The 16,207-nt window shown below is 34.9% G+C and overlaps 5 protein-coding genes across 5 annotated transcripts in view; 1 reads left to right on the forward strand and 4 right to left on the reverse strand.

Annotated features, from left to right (window-relative positions):
• The window catches only part of Arl4 (ADP ribosylation factor-like 4), a 47,774-nt gene extending 41,431 nt beyond the window's left edge, over positions 1-6,343 (forward strand). Inside the window, exon 4 of the mRNA XM_053750469.1 lies at positions 3,934-6,343. Within this exon, the coding sequence (XP_053606444.1) occupies positions 4,003-4,632 (630 nt within the window). The 5' untranslated portion in view covers positions 3,934-4,002 and the 3' untranslated portion in view covers positions 4,633-6,343. The remainder of the gene's footprint in view (positions 1-3,933) is intronic.
• Positions 6,337-8,191, reverse strand: LOC128672931 (coiled-coil domain-containing protein 38-like). The gene has a single exon (XM_053750468.2). It carries the CDS (start codon positions 8,092-8,094, stop codon positions 6,340-6,342), a length of 1,755 nt encoding a protein of 584 aa, XP_053606443.1. The 5' UTR covers positions 8,095-8,191; the 3' UTR covers positions 6,337-6,339.
• A 387-nt stretch (positions 8,192-8,578) lies between these two features.
• On the reverse strand, positions 8,579-10,545 carry LOC128673204 (uncharacterized). Its single transcript, XM_053750880.1, has one exon. The coding sequence runs from the start codon at positions 10,415-10,417 to the stop codon at positions 8,642-8,644; it is 1,776 nt and encodes a 591-aa protein (XP_053606855.1). The 5' UTR covers positions 10,418-10,545; the 3' UTR covers positions 8,579-8,641.
• Positions 10,546-10,868: 323 nt separating this feature from the next.
• LOC128672995 (uncharacterized) lies at positions 10,869-12,709 on the reverse strand. Its single transcript, XM_053750556.1, has 2 exons — positions 11,779-12,709; positions 10,869-11,483 (listed from the first exon to the last, which is right to left on the reverse strand). Exons 1-2 carry the CDS (start codon positions 12,622-12,624, stop codon positions 11,067-11,069), a joined length of 1,263 nt encoding a protein of 420 aa, XP_053606531.1. The 5' UTR covers positions 12,625-12,709; the 3' UTR covers positions 10,869-11,066.
• Positions 12,710-13,017: 308 nt separating this feature from the next.
• Positions 13,018-16,050, reverse strand: LOC128672938 (uncharacterized). The gene is made up of 6 exons (XM_053750476.1): positions 15,793-16,050; positions 15,243-15,410; positions 14,788-15,030; positions 14,418-14,570; positions 14,053-14,206; positions 13,018-13,744 (listed from the first exon to the last, which is right to left on the reverse strand). The coding sequence occupies exons 1-6, from the start codon at positions 15,862-15,864 to the stop codon at positions 13,572-13,574; spliced, it is 963 nt and encodes a 320-aa protein (XP_053606451.1). The 5' UTR covers positions 15,865-16,050; the 3' UTR covers positions 13,018-13,571.
• Positions 16,051-16,207: the final 157 nt, after the last annotated feature.

A 16,207-nucleotide genomic window follows, 5' to 3' on the forward strand; every position in this document is an offset into this window, starting at 1 on the left:
GGCCGCTAGTCGGCCCAGCCTACCCACTAAACCCCTGGGGCGTTTTCACGCTGCCGTTATGGGGGACGTCACGGGGTCGCTAGGCATCGTATTCTCATACGACGTCAACCCAAAATAAGAAAAGAAATGTTATCTTGACGATTTCTTGCTTTCACTGCAGAAGTCGATGTTTCATTTATTTCTTATCTGACCTTAAACAAGATCGTAACGCTAAAAACTCTGATATTCAGTAAAAAATCTTTAATATACAATATACGTCTAACTCTCAATGAATATATTCAATGCAATCAGAATAGCGATTGCAATCAGAGAGGCGGTAAGCATAAGCATGGTTAGGCGTGGCGAAGGACGGAGAAAGTAAAGGCAGTGCTTTCTCCAGCTATTTTGACCCTATGGCCTACGGCTGTTCATTTATACCCACCATGTCTCGTCATTACTGCCAGACTGCTATAATTTAAGTAATATCCCGTAGCTCAAGGAAACCTGGATGATATTCGAATTCAGTGTAAACGAGAATTTACACAATATTAGCTTCTAGAGTCGGATTATGTAAGCTAACTACATAATGCAACCTCGTGTGGCCCTTTCAAGACATCAAATTGTCCCACAACCTGTTGTATGTATTGAGAAATATTGAAACCTGTTATAGACTTAGCAAGAACAAGATAACTTAGTTGGAAATAATCTTATACATGCCTAGGACATTGTAGATATTTTTTGTACTTTGACCCATATTTTGATTTTTATATGTATTCGAAAGATACCAATTTATCAATTCGCTCAAAGTTCGCTGAAAGTTATCGTCATAACTCAATATATTAATGAACAAAAAAGAACTTTTTTCTTTAAATTTAAATTTGACCTTGTAGTCCCTAGGTAGCTTAGATAATGCGGGCATACTAACCTTTCGAAGTCGGTCAATAAAAACAAAAGTCGCAATACTAGTTTTTCGAGATAGTACTCGCTCAGGTCGAAAGCCCGGACCCACTTGCAATTTGAACGACCTCGAATTTTAAACGGAAACTTTCGATTCCTTGTCCCACGAATAGATTTACGGTCGTAATTTCCTTTTCTCCATGAGAGTAAATAAATTACCTATTGACATAGAAATTAATGTTTAGTGAATGATTCGTTAACTTGTGCTAAAAAAATATGTATAATTTCCATTAATTTTTCATGAAATTTACATTTCATTTTACAAATTAAAATATTTGACCGCTAAAATACATAGAGCTAGCCTTGGGTGTAAAGCCTGTGCAGTATGCACATTAAATGCGTATAAATATATGAATCACGTTTGTATGGAATTGTAACACATGCATTATGTAGGTACAACTTGTAAATAAGTAGTTATTTCGAATCTAATGTATTCTTAATTTTTCACCAAATTCACCAGTTAGCCTCTAAATTCAGCAAATTCGGACGTAACACTATTCAACAATAAAATTACGTAAAACTTTTTGTAGCAGACCTTATCGGTATTGTTCAACGTTATTTAATCTTTGATTTCAACTTCATTATCGTGGATCACGTCCACGACGCGTTAACTTGAACAGTTCCAAAAGAAATAGAAAGTATGTAATTGTAATGAATTCATTTTGTTGCCCACAATACGGTTATTGAATCCGGTTATAAATAACCGACCGAAAGAAGTGAAAAGATGCTTACATTACGAAATCAAATTACTATAGCAATTCGCACATTGACGATATCGCCATATTTTTTGTTTTAAAAATTACCTATTTATGTGATTTTTCACGACTCAAAAACAATGGTGACACATCCAGTAATCCAGTTGACACATACATGAATAATAAAGGTATTATTTAAGAAAAAAAAACGTTTTTGAAATTCAGTATAGTTATAGTACCTATATTTTATTTACATTATATATTTGAAGGTCATTGTCCTCGTTGGATCAGAATTACCGAGCAAGGTGTACTAGGCACGTCGATGTGGCAGCGACGAGGCGACTTTTCGTCTAGGGTTGATTATCAGACATTTCTATAAAAATATTTTAACCAAATTGCTTTCCTTAAAATGTGATGAACACAACTGATATATTTATAAATGTTATCCTAGGTTGATTATAGGTACTTACCTACTATCTTGCGGAAAATGACAAAATCTTAGAAATTCTCTTATTCTATGTTGTTTACGGTATTTTGCTACAAGCAACGATAGAACAAACCTCAACTCACCATTACTTGACCCAACTTTGACAAGTAATTTTCGCTAACTAAGCCATTCTTAGCTATGTCAGTGAGCTAACTTACCATATTAATAGTTAATCAGTTTGATTAAGAGCCGTCTTACCCTCCCTAACTAGTTACAAATAGTTTGCAAGAAGTCTACCCAAATGAAGTGGAACTGTTAACTGCCAGCTATTAACCTAATTTCTCAGATCTTATCTGTATTTTTACAACTTCAATTCATCCAACTAGGTATCAACTATATATATAGTTGATACCTAGTTAACGTTTAACTATATAAATAGTTGATACCTAGTTAACGTTTCATTTTTTAATTATTTCAATTTCTTAATTCATTAACGTTTCAGTTAAAATTTTCCCTTTGTCTTTTAAAATCCAACAATGTTTCACCACCTTTTTATATATTTTTATTTTATCTACGTTCACCACGTCATACTGTGGTACCGCTTTCTACGTTTGCCCCTAACAAAATGACAAGCGGTACTGAATCATTACCATGTACCATAATCTGAGGTCGGAACATTATTTCTTAATTTTCCATCCATAAGTCTCTCCTACTACTTGCATATCGGTGCTAACACAGTCCATCGTTAGCACATATTGACCGTTAAGAATTAAAAACTACACTTCTGGTTTCGGAGAAGAGCAACCCTGCTGTCGAGGCAAACCAGCCGGGCTCTGTGCAAAAAGTCGTCAGCTCGTCTGCCGCGGATTCAAAGGCCGCGATAGATGGCGACATCTCGTCTCGAGTTCACTCTCCCTCCCCCACCACGCGCCTTCCCTCCCCTCACTGCTAAATTTACCTAACTCCCCTCGTATCTACTTAAGATTGAAAATTGTAAAAAAGAAACAGTTAATCCCTAGTTGCTTAAATTTTCTTTAGCTTGCAACATATTTCAGGAGAAATATTTTTTTTTAGAAAATGATAATTTCTTTCTATGGTTTCTTACCTATACTTTGCAACTACATAGCTCGTTCGCTCGGGTAAAAACATAAATTTTACACCTAAATCTTCCTCAGGAATCACACTATATTTTGGTGAAAACCGTATGAAAATCCGTGTAATAGTTTTTGAGTTTATCGAAAACAGACAGACGCGACAGAGGACTTTGTTTTATAATATGTATTAATAATGAAACGAACCATAAAGGCTATATAGTGAAAGGCAGATAACGCAATGTACCTAGCAATATTTAAATACAAATGTATGAGAACGTAGCGTTTTCAACATAAACGTGTCTAATAAATGTGGCTATACCTATATGTATAATATATTTTGAGCAACAGGCTCTAACCAAAGGGCATCGGGTCAACCACTACGAACAATATAACATTGTTTACTTTTTTAACCAATTTGAACATTCTGTCGGTTCACCATGGTTTATAGGGCCAACCACCACTAGAGAGATTTGGTAATCGTTGCTGACCCAAATAACACAACTCAAAATACATTACCATAACAGGTCGCCGTCTTTTGTTTATTTCACTTTGCACTGAAATTTTAATAGCTAACAATATCGGTTTACTCCGCCATAACCCCAGCATAATACTCACGACGACAGAACCAGAATTGACAGCAATTTGTAATCACTGCTACCATGAAGCGTGCAACTTTGTAAATAATAAAGACCGAATCAGAATTCCAGTTCTGATAAGATCAAAGATAACTACCTATATAATTACACTGAAAATTGCTTAATTTTTTTCTTATCTTTTCCAGGTAAGAGCAAATGCTCGTGATGATGCCATCAGACGATAGCGTCAGATAGCTGCCCGGGGGCTCTAAATAATGGGTGCGAACATGGGCAAGAGTTCGAGCTTGCTGGACGCGCTGCCGACGGCGCAGGGCACGCTGCACGTGGTCATGCTCGGCCTCGACTCTGCCGGAAAGACCACCGCTTTGTACCGCCTCAAGTTTGACCAGTACCTCAACACCGTCCCCACGATAGGCTTCAACTGTGAAAAAGTCAAAGGAACCATGGGAAAGTCGAAAGGCGTAAACTTCTTAGTGTGGGATGTCGGAGGACAAGAAAAATTGAGGCCGTTGTGGAAGTCATACACTAGATGTACGGACGGTATTATATTCGTGTTAGACTCGGTTGATGTGGAGCGGATGGAGGAAGCCAAGATGGAGCTGATTAGGACGGCCAAATCACCGGACAACACTGGTGTTCCGATTCTCGTGTTGGCGAATAAGCAAGACTTGCCCGGGGCGAAAGAGCCGCGGGAACTGGAGAAGCTGCTGGGACTGCACGAGCTGGCGGCGGGCGCGCACGGGTCGCGTGACCTGCACGCCTGGCACGTGCAGCCCGCCTGCGCCATCACCGGCGACGGGCTGCACGACGGTCTCGACGCGCTCTATGAGATGATACTCAAGAGGAGAAAACTAGCCAAATTGCAAAAGAAACGCGTCAGATAAATCAAATGTTAAATCATCCCGAATGCGATAAGTATTATATAATGCTCATTTCATGGATATTTTCAATCGATGTCCAAGTTTGAAACACCAAATATTGTTTTTACGATAGATGTGTAACGTCTTATGAAAATATTCCATCATAATGTTGCTCAAGTTGTATTGAACATTTTGACGGAAACGAATATTTTGATAAAAGTTATTTAATCTACTAGTCATTTTCTTTTGAAAATAGCTAGGCGAAGGATGAAGATTTTGGAAATAGAAGTTTTTTATAGATCGGCAGAAAATAATTTATTTTAATGTGGTATAGCAAATATACTACATCTAATAATCCCATATTTTGTCGATGTTCAAAGATTTTAAAATACAAACCTTATCACTCTAAAGTTTCGTGAAAAATCGGTTAAAATATTAACATTTTAAACCCTGTACCCACAACCCACAGCGATGTATGTATAAATTCTGTACAATACTTATACAATGCTATTCACAATACTGTGGTTCCGTAAAGTTGAACGTTTAACGCGAACTAAATTCACGTTGTTTCGCATAGGACCGTAGGAACGGACGTAGCACGCACATTTATGTAATACCGAAGTAAAGTTTTGTCTGCGCGTACGTCCACTACAAAATTATGACATGTGTCTGGCTCTGTTCTGAATAACTGTATATTGAATAATTTCTATATTTAAGAGTGTCAATAGAAGATAATTTTTACTGAAATGAAATTTATTAATGGAACGTCTGTGTGTCTACTAATTTATTTATCACTTGTCTGACTGTTGACTTTTAATTCAGTTACACTTGTAAGTTTATTTCTCAATACAATTCATGAGCTCATGAGCTACATTTACAATTCCTTGTCTTCATCCTGATATTTTATATTTTTTTAAATATCCGTACCAAATTTTTTTCAGTAGCCAATTATAAATTAGTCTGTAGATGTTATTTATAATGTGATGTTCTATATATTATTGAAAGAGGCTTTTAATGTTTGTGTTTTGGACGGCTTCTTTTTGTAAATATAATGTAAATAGACGTAGAATTTAATTACAATATAGTTCACATATACAAATGGCGCATTATTTTGACAGTTCATAATTCATAAAATTTATGGGCATTTATTTAACCCTGCGTGTTGTTTTATTATAGATTGTTATAAATATTTAAACTATTAAGAATGAATTGTTTTGTCATTAAGCATGTACCAATTTTTAAAGATGGTTTGAAGCAATGACAATATTCATACGTGTTCCCAACTTTATAAAGACTGCTTGACTGGAAATCTTTCTTGAAAATTTAATTCAGAAAAATATAAAAACATAAATTTTATTCAAGTGCGAGCTTTAAAATAATTTTTAGATATGTACTACTAAACCTGAATAGTTGTCGTCTCTATTATTTAGTATATGTAAATTACGACCATTTATTTATTTACCCGTAAAAAATAGTGTATGGACCCTAATATACCAAATTAATATGTTGCTTTTACCATTTGTTTTATTTTCATGTACATATGTAAATTTCAGATGAATATGCGTTGATACCAAGAAACCAAACATTTGTCAGTAGAGAGTGTACATTATGTTAATAAAATATGTTCGTTTAATAAATCAATTCTAATCATTATCATTAATGTATTGTTTCACAAAAAAAATGTAGAATTTTTCATATTGATTCCCCATAAATAAACTCTGTTTTTAATATTTAATCGTGTTTTATTTCATCAGTAGAATCTGCTAATATTTGCAAATATTTAGAAGGATCTTCGTCACAGGTCCAGTCTGTAAACAATTGTAAATACTCCAATTCAGAAGTACTTAAAATATCTTTCATTTTACTGGCATCTTGTTTCGAATGCCTTTTCATGAGCTTCTTGGATGTTTTGGGTTTATTCAATTTTAAATTTGGTTCTTTACTTTTATTGTCTTTTTTATAACCTGGCCGTGGAGCAGGCGGCGCGAATGCACGTATCAAACTTTTTTTCAGAAGAGCGAAAACAAGCAGCTCTCTGTTGGCATGTTTAGCTTGATTAAACTTTTTACGTTCTAACTCTTCGCATTGTTTCACCGCGTTACCGATGACGGTTTTATCACTAAGTAGTTCATCAAGGCTTTTACAATAATGCATATAAAATGCTTCTACGTTTTTTGCTAAAGTAATTATATCTAAGTTCATAGGTTCGTCCAAATATAATTTTTGGTAGCAACATTCTAAGTCCAAGAATAATTCTATCACTTCTGGAGCACCGACACTCTCGTAGAAGCACCCGTTGACTATTTTGTAAAACTTAATCTCCAATTGCTTACATCTCTCTTCATTATAATTAACAACAGCTTCTAAAGATTTAATGGAATTTAAAATGTAAGCAGTATCATAAGTAATTGCGTCCTTCAGCACTTTGAAGTTTTCTTTAGCTTGTTTCAAATGTGGGGCTAGATGTGTCACGTATTGTAATAAATTGTGTAATTGTTTTTCAATTCCTTCAAATAACTTCAGTAGCTCTTCTGGCTTAGTGAAATACAAAGCTGGACTCACAAGGTCTGCTAAACACTCATTCCGCATTTTGTCAAATATTACATTAAAAGCTTCTTCATCACCCCCGCCGAGGTCAAAACCTTTAATTTCGATTTCCATGGAATGCGCAAACTTCCTATTACTTGCTCGCCAACTTGGAGGAGACAAATAATAAAGAAATCTTCCATAACTTTGTTGAAGATAATACATGTAATCTAAACCGATCAGGTTTGACACGATTGTAACTTGCTGATCGGCTAAAAGTTGCAGTTCTACTAACTTCCTATTTAATTTTTGTTCAAAACCTTCACATATTTTTAACAGTGCTATAGAGTTCCGGTAATCTTCTGATATAAAACTTTCTAAATTTTTTGTTTGTTTATCTAATGCTTTTAAGGTTTGGTTATAGATCTTCATTTCATTTCTAAAGTTTGCTTGAAAATTTAAGATCTGATCATTCCGGAAACCAACTTCTAGCATCGTTCGCATCTGATGAGTTACTACACTTTTTAAAGTTTTAAATAGAGGAGCGCGATCTACCAGAGGTCGACCATTTACGTAGTTAAAATAGCCTTCATCGATATCAGTCACCGCTTTTACTTCATCGGGTGGATTTTTCACTTGTAGTCTTCTCCTAAATTCATTAACTGTCATTTTATACTTTTGTTGTATTGTCACACTCAAGTCCCGTTTATGTTTAATTTTATCTTGTCCTTTTATATACAATCTATAAAGTAAAAGAACTGCGTCTCCTTTTATTTTTTTTGAGATTGTTTGTTTCAGTGGTAAAGCATGTTTGAATTCCTCTGAATATTTTCGGGATTTTCTCGATATTACCCTTCGAAGTCGGTGTTGAAGCTGCGAATCTTTAATTCTAATATTTGACTCTTTTGCACAAACTCTTGGAACTGGAATATCTATTACGAATGAATGTGAATGTTCCATTTCAAATAATATTATTATATTAAATATAAAGTCAATAAGAAAATAAACAATTTCCACAAGTATTTAATTACAAATGCCAAATTTTTAAACCGACTAGATTTTGTTGTAACAGCACTACGTCTTATCGTCACATTATCAATTACGCTTATCGCGAAACTAATATGGAGCCTGTTTTTATAATTATATATGCGAACCTTTTAGTTTCATTTTACGCAAGTTTAAAATTTGACAGGTAGGCTTTGGTTTGTTGTTTTTTTTTTGTTTTTGGAACTATAAAACTGCCCCGCGGACATTACTCAGTTTCTGCTGCTAGTCCACCTTTCATCAAAATTAGTCCCTACTGAACGGATTTCCTGCCTTTGCGAATCATCAACACAAAAATGTGTATTTCATATATATATTATTTTATAACGTTTAAAAGCTACAAAAACATTTCTTCGGCTTGCATCACTCTAGACAGTCGGACGAGAAAAAAAGAGGCAGATACTTGTATAAATTTATTAATATTATGAATATTACAAATAAGAAATAAATAAATAAATCGTTATTAGTACATCACGGATTTACGAGGTACCCATTGAAATGCAGGTTTTACATAAGCGTAGTATTCTTTTAAAAATGGCGCTGGATCGGTCCCTTCGCACCACTCTGTGAACATAAGCAAACCTTCCCTTTCTTCTGCAGATATTTTAAATCTAGGTCTTACTTTTCGACTTGAAAACATTGCCATCGATTTCCTTCTTTCAGCAGATTTTATAAGTCTGAGATCCCTCATACTCACAAATTTTTTGAAAACTGGTCTTGTATATTTAGCTGGTGGCAAGAATGCCTTATTCATAGCGTTAGTCATTTCTCTAAAAGCTCTTAGTTCTCGTTGGGCTGCATATGCATTTCTTAACATTCTTAAATCTTGAGCGAAGAAATCACTCTTTGCTTGGTTGACTATCTTGAAATCCAAGGAATCTAAACGCAAGTTATAATCTTCATACATAACTTCCAAAATTTTCATAGGATCTTGAAGAGTTTGGTGACCCTCTTCACATTTCCCAAATACTTGTTCATATACATATTCTATACATATTTTCAATTTTAATGTATTGAAACTCGCTATGTTGTCGTAAAATGTATCATTTAGTATGCGAAAGAACTTCTCTTGCAAATGATTTTCATTGTGTGTTTCTCTAGATATTGCTTCATTTATGGTATCGATATAATATTGAAAATAATCAAGTTCTTGTTTTGTTGCAAGAATTAATTGCTTGATTCTATCTTGTAATAACCGGTAAGGGGCATCGGTATTTGCTAATTGTTTCAAATATTCTCTGCTTTGTAATTCCATCGTACGAAACATAGATAAAGTTTGTTCAGGCGTTTTAAAAAACAAATAATTAGGTAAAGGATTTTGAAGTTCTATTTTGGCTGCATCTATAATTTTATCAATATCTAACGTTTCCACCAAATCATCTTCAGTGTCAGTTGCAAATGTCCCATATTCAAATTGAATTGATTGAACTTTGCCACGCAACGTTTCATCATATTGTTGTCTCCAAGAAAGTGGAGCTACAAATATTAGGTACCTTCTATAAATTTTTAAAACATTCCTTATTGCGTCTAATTTAAAAACTTTGTTATTGAGTAATGTCCGTTTTGAAACATAACCAAGAAACTCATTCGTTTTCGCCACCAAATCTGTAAAAACTTTTTCTGCTTTTGAGACCTTTGCACAAGCTTTTTTGTAGTCTTCAGTGAGAAACTTTTGGAAATTTTTAATGTGTTCTTTTAACTCTTCGACTATTCCGTCGTGTATTCTCGATTCTTCTACCACGCTTTGCTCTATTTTCAAAAGTAGATCCCGACGATAACCAATTTGTTGGCGAAACATAGCGTAGGCACGAATATTGTTCAAATATACTTTTATATCGTCAAAACATCTTAACGGTCGGCCTTCAATAACGGTATAGAATTCTGGATGAATTTCAACAACTGCCCTAACGTCGTCTTCTGGTTCTTCTAAAAAAAGTCTCTTTGATATGTCTCTAGTTGCAGCCATTCTCAAGTTGTCTTTCAGATGTAAAGGTTGACTTAGCCTTTCGCGTGCACAAACTTTCTCCTTTCTGTCACTATACTTTATGTATGACAATAATTTTTCAGATCTTGGCACTTTAAAAGGTCTAACCCGCTTTGGCTTGGGCTCACCGGCGTCAACAGCATGCTTTCTGTTAGCAAAGTAATGCTGGGTATTTGGCACATATCGTCGTCTGAATATGATATCTAAAGTTTTTAAAGGAACCATTGGTTTACGTTTCTTTTTTAAACAAGACATATTTAATATTTAAAAATAAATAATAAACTAAGAAATCTAAATTTAAGGAATTATGTAAATATTTCAAGAAATTATCCAAACAAAACAACTCGAAGATTCAGTGTCAATGCCAAATTTAAAGAAGACCGTGTAAATCAAAAAAAGAATATTTCCAAGGAGAAATGTTTTGGTTTTTTTCAGGAGCGAATCAATAAAAACTTTTGCAATAACAAGCCGTTGTATAAACTATTATTTACTTTTTTTACCCACACTTAAAAAAAGAGGAGGTTCTCACTCTCAATTCGTCGCGATATTTTTTGTTTTCTAAATGTAAAACATTCCAAGCCTAAAACTTCCATCTCGATTTAAACGCACCTATTGTTGTTTTACATCCGCAAAATTTTCGAACACGAAAGGTATTGTAAAAATCGATGTAATATATGATATAATAATAAGAATTTTCGTACGCTATAAAACTCTAATAATATAGGACTCTAATTATATAATCATCATAAGTATACCTAAAGTAAATACTGGAGTAGTTGACTTAGATTAAAATATTGTGTCATATATACTGGAAATAAGAAAGTCAAAGTCGCTTTTATATTCGGAAGTTCGTATCATGAAAGTCGAAGTCAACCTAAGATACAAAATATAATTTCAATGTAATTTATTCATTATGCGTTTTCTTTCTTGATGGTTCATATGAAGATTTTAATCGTCTGTTAAGTTTATCTACGTCTCTCAGTAATTTATGTGCTTCTTTTGCTCGTTTTATCTGTTTATCGCCATCTTCATAAACTTCTTTCTCAATCGATTTTACAAGTTCCAGATTATATAAAGATATGTCCAGCATTAAATTATCGTATTCAGACTCCAATGCCAAAGCCATGTCTAAGGAACTTAGTTTAATATCATTTGGTGAAATCAAATGTTCGTAAACGAATTCCACATAATTGAAAACTTGCAATGCAGTGTCAGATGAAATCAAGTATTTCATTTTTTGTCCCAATATTCTGAAAAACATATCTTTTACTTCAGTCTCTCTCAACTCATTTAAAACTATCATTTCTTCACTCTCTTTTATCTGAAATGAAATGACAACACGAAATGAGGCTACATCACAAAATAATATTTTTTCAATTCTGATAGAAAATCGTCATTCGTGCATTTTGAAAGCAATTTTACTTTTATGATTTTTCATAATACCTATATTTTTACATATAATGAAAATTGTGAAAACTTTTCCAGTAGTATATTTATTGACAATTTCCGATCAGTAAGCCCTAAAAAACAGTATAAAATTATAAAATAAATAAAAGCCACTTATTATTTATATTGAAGACGTGTGTTAATATTATAAACCTATAGTTTTCAATTACCTTTTGCTGTATGAAATCCAGTTCTTGCTGTAATTTTAGCTTCATATTATCTAACGACTTCAAAAATTTATTCTTTTGAGAATTTAATTCTTCTGTTGCTAATAAATAGTTTAAATTTTGTTTCTCTAGCGCATCGAATGCTGCAACTAACTGATCAGGAGTTTCAAAATAAAGAATTGGTGGAGGAAGTCTGCTTATTTTATCTTTTATCGATTCTATATTAATTTCCCGTAAAATATCAGAATCCATAGTGAAAATGTCTTCATGTTTAATATCTAGCTTGACGTTCTGTTTTTCTCTCCACAAAATCGGAGCAGCTGTACAAAGAAAATTTTGGAAAGATAATAAAATTCCCAACGTTTCATCAATATATTGTATCTTCGATTTCAAAGATGCGTACTCGTAACTTGCCTTTTTATGTTCCTCGGACTGATTCAACAGTTCCTTTGCCAGTCCATCAGACTTTTTCATAATTGATATCGTTTTATTGTTATCGTCAGCCAGAAACTTGTCAAAACTGTTCTGATATTCATCGAAATGTTTTGTGGCAGACTCATACACATTTCGTTCTACTTCGATTTCTTTGTCAATTCTGAGGATTTCATCGACAAGAAAGCCATACAGTGTTTTCTTCAGTGCCACTTCTTTAATGTTTTGTTTGTACTGATATATGGATGCGTTGGGCTTTATAGGACGGCCTTCGACTAATGAATAAAAATCCGGATCAATGTCTAATATTGTTTTGACTTGACCATCTGTGGAACTTTCAAGCGGGGGTAATTTTATACCTGCGATAGTTTTTCTATTCTGCCGTCTTACTATTTTTTTACTTTTACCACTATCCATGACTGTTCATTCATAAATACTACAATACACTATGTCCAGGAACTATAGTCAACGCAACAAATTGATCAATATTGCTATGGTAACTAAAGATACGTTTATTTATCCAAGATAACTTGCATAATGCATGTACCTACTACATGTGTATTGTAACAACGTGCATGCAGAGGCAGAGTAATTTGAAGACTAGGTACACATTTTGCTGCCAAATTCAAAGCCTGGATGATTAAGTCATTGACTACTTTCTAAACTTCCTAGCAAGAATTTCGCCGTAAAAATAAGGCAGAATTTTGATAAAAAATAACAAGGATTACACTTATACTTTAACTATTATCTAACTTATCTTTTTTCAGAGTAAGGCAAATAAAAATAAAACGTGATAGATATTTGACAAGAATATTTTTCTTAGGCGATAGGTAATGATACAAAATATATTTTGTGATTGTGACATTACAAGGACTAAAAAACATTATAAGTATATATTTTATCATGATTTTGAAAAGTCATTTTCAATGTTTCAGAGAACAGGCAAATATGCCTGAAGTACGCATCTCTTAATAAGTTTTTACTAACTGCGACCGGGACTTCACTCCCACGGGAATTTCGCGATAATAACCGAACCAAATGTCTTCGAAATTTAGATATAAATTCTACATCGCTATAATATTTATGAGACAGCCAGGGCAGCCAGCACAGCCAGGGCCTAGCCTAGGCCTTAGCTAACATTGCCATCTAGATCCCAACGTTTCTTTCAAATTCCATGTCTAATAGTATGAAACGTAGGAGGCGACACGCTCCTCTTAAGACCCTAACTATTACCCCGAATAGAAGTGGTAAATTACGTTCGGTACAGTGTTCGATAAATGTACGAACCAAGTAAGACGACTGTGCAAGTACACACAAATCCAAACTGACGCAATTATAACAATAGGATGAAGGTTAAACTTGTTTTAGTCACTGTCGGAGCTGCCGCTCTGTTGTTCCTGTTGCTCCTCATCTTCGCCGACCTCCTTCTTAACCATCTCCCAGGGCATCACTGGCAGAGGCTCCACGAACGAATCGTCTATCTTCAGCTTGTACAGGTATCGCGGCGTGTAATGCGTCGGCAGCGGCCATACGCTCTCTAAAAGTGTTAAAAATAAAACAAACCATCATTTTACTTCTTACTGTGAACGAAGGAAAAAATAAAAATGTGAAAAAGTATAATATGTTAGTTGCTTCTCTCCTCGCATAGTTTTAAATCACCTACCACTATTTTTTTATTTACCTACTGAGCTGCCAACTCTTCAAAGATAACTCTATAAAGATATCAAAATTAACTAGTTACTTATTTCGGCAGCTCTGAATTTCTAATATTCTAATCCATTCGTCTTTGAACTTTTTTATTTTGATATTATTGTGTTTAAAGAATCATTTTACAATATAACTTACCGAAATAAAAGGTATAGTGATCGACACGTCTGTGCATGTGTGCAAACTGGCGAAGATCGAATATATACGGCGATTGCATGAGAAAATCCAGCAATGCTACTTCAGGTAATGCCCCCATTCTAGGATCCACTGCGCTTAGGCCTTCAAAATTTAACTGAAAATAATGAAAGGGTAAATAACTAGGTAATAAGTATACTATTTTACTTTAAAGGGCAGCAGCTTAATCAGCGGCTTTGTCGGCTCTGTGTTTGCACCGGACTGTAGTAAACCTTGTATGTTAAACAATCTATGTACATGTACAAGCTTCCCACGGGAACTGGGCACTGCAGTTTCCTATGGGACCGAAGCCCCCACAGAATACTTACAACTTCCTCATTGGCGAACCGGCACAGCTTGCGGATCTTGTCGAGGCAGACGCGCAATTGTTCCATGTGCGCCTGGAGTGGCCCGTAGACGTCCAGCTTGCCCACCAGTGACGGCGGCCGGGCGGTCACCGCTTGCCAGTTCGAGAACCATCTCTAAATGAGGCGGATAAATTTATGGATAATGGATAAGAAAAGGTCAAGTGCGTTGTGTGTTGCGAATATGTCTTATGCAATTATGTACCTACAATAGCGCAAACTTTCAAATTTATGAATTTTTTTCACATGTCCACATATCACCGTTTACCAGATCAAGTATTTGACTCGGATATTTTAAAATCAAAATCAAAATAAATTAATAACAAATATTTACCGTCTGAATGGAATGATAAATCATGAGCATTTTCAGGCGTTTGAACATCTTGCGCTCAGGTTTCTCGCTAGGGTCTACCAAAGGGAGCGGCACGTACGGGATGCCGAGTTCCAGGGCTTCTTCCTCAGCCGCCGCGGCCGCCGCAGCAGCCGCTTCCTCCTCCAGGCGGTCCGTCTCCACTATCCAGTCTAACTCCGCTTGGAAAAGGAACCTTAATTGTCTATGCACTGTGTCTTCTGAGCCCTACAATTAATTTAAAGCTTCAAATAGACTCGGCGGTTGTCCATTATCTCCGAACGAATACCGCGAGTGTAGAAAAGTTCACGCAGAATAATTTAAGTTCATCTAGCAGTTAAGAATATAAAGATAGATTGAGAAAAAGATGTTATATGCAAAAGAGTGTTATCTTTAATCTTTTTCGTTAATATCATAATGGCAGGTTTAAACTTACACACCTCCAAAACATGTATAAAGTAGCTATCGTAGACTAAAAGCAGGCCCTGGATATGAACATCACAGTACAAGTTATTCACCGCAGTGATAGTCTTTTTAAATTGTTTTATCATGTCATTTTTTTCCAGGGTGTGTTCGCCTATATAAATTATACGAACAGCGTAAGCTTTCTGTAAAAAGAATATATTACAAGATAACTTCCTACTCGTACTTTTACTCGTATTTATTCTCTTGCTCTCTCTCTCTCTCTGCCTGTCTAATCTTCGCGTCTTTCCCATTGCATTCATACGCGATTGTGACTTCACTAAGCCAAGGGTCAGGGCAAAATAACCTTAAACTTTTGAAGATTCGGCTATGATTTTCAACTTGCCGCCTATGATGCGACTTGCTGGCAGCATTGCCACGTTATATGACCATGCTTATTCAATATTCTTCGCTAACCAAATCGGACCTTCAGTTCCTGAGATCAGTACGTACCTACGTCTTAAACGAATTCTTCACATTTATAATATAAAAGTTAAATGAGTAAATAAAAAATGTACAGATACTAACCAATTCTGCATGTTGAAAATTTTCTTCCACCACATTGAGCACAGATCTCACATCTAGATCGGGTAACGCCATGTCGAGATCTTTCTATATACAATACATTAAATACATAAACAAAAAAGCATTGCCTGTTTAAGGCATTGTCATCGACATCACTAGCTCCAACGCAATCCTTAAAAACCGTTTCAATATTTTAATATTTTATATAAAATCCTGAAAGATAAATTAGATAACACCACACAATACACCGCTAATATTTGGTCACCAAACATCAATGTCAGCTGTTGCCATGGGAACGGCATTCAAGTATCGTAAATCAGTCTAAGCAAGGAGTATATAATCTAGGAGTTTCCAACTCCAAGGGGTGTACTCCGAACCATAGATTTAGAAGGACCTACCGCGCGCGGGGCGAAAATAT

The sequence above is a fragment of the Plodia interpunctella genome, chromosome 10 (assembly GCF_027563975.2).
Source record: "Plodia interpunctella isolate USDA-ARS_2022_Savannah chromosome 10, ilPloInte3.2, whole genome shotgun sequence".
Lineage (NCBI taxonomy): Eukaryota > Metazoa > Arthropoda > Insecta > Lepidoptera > Pyralidae > Plodia > Plodia interpunctella.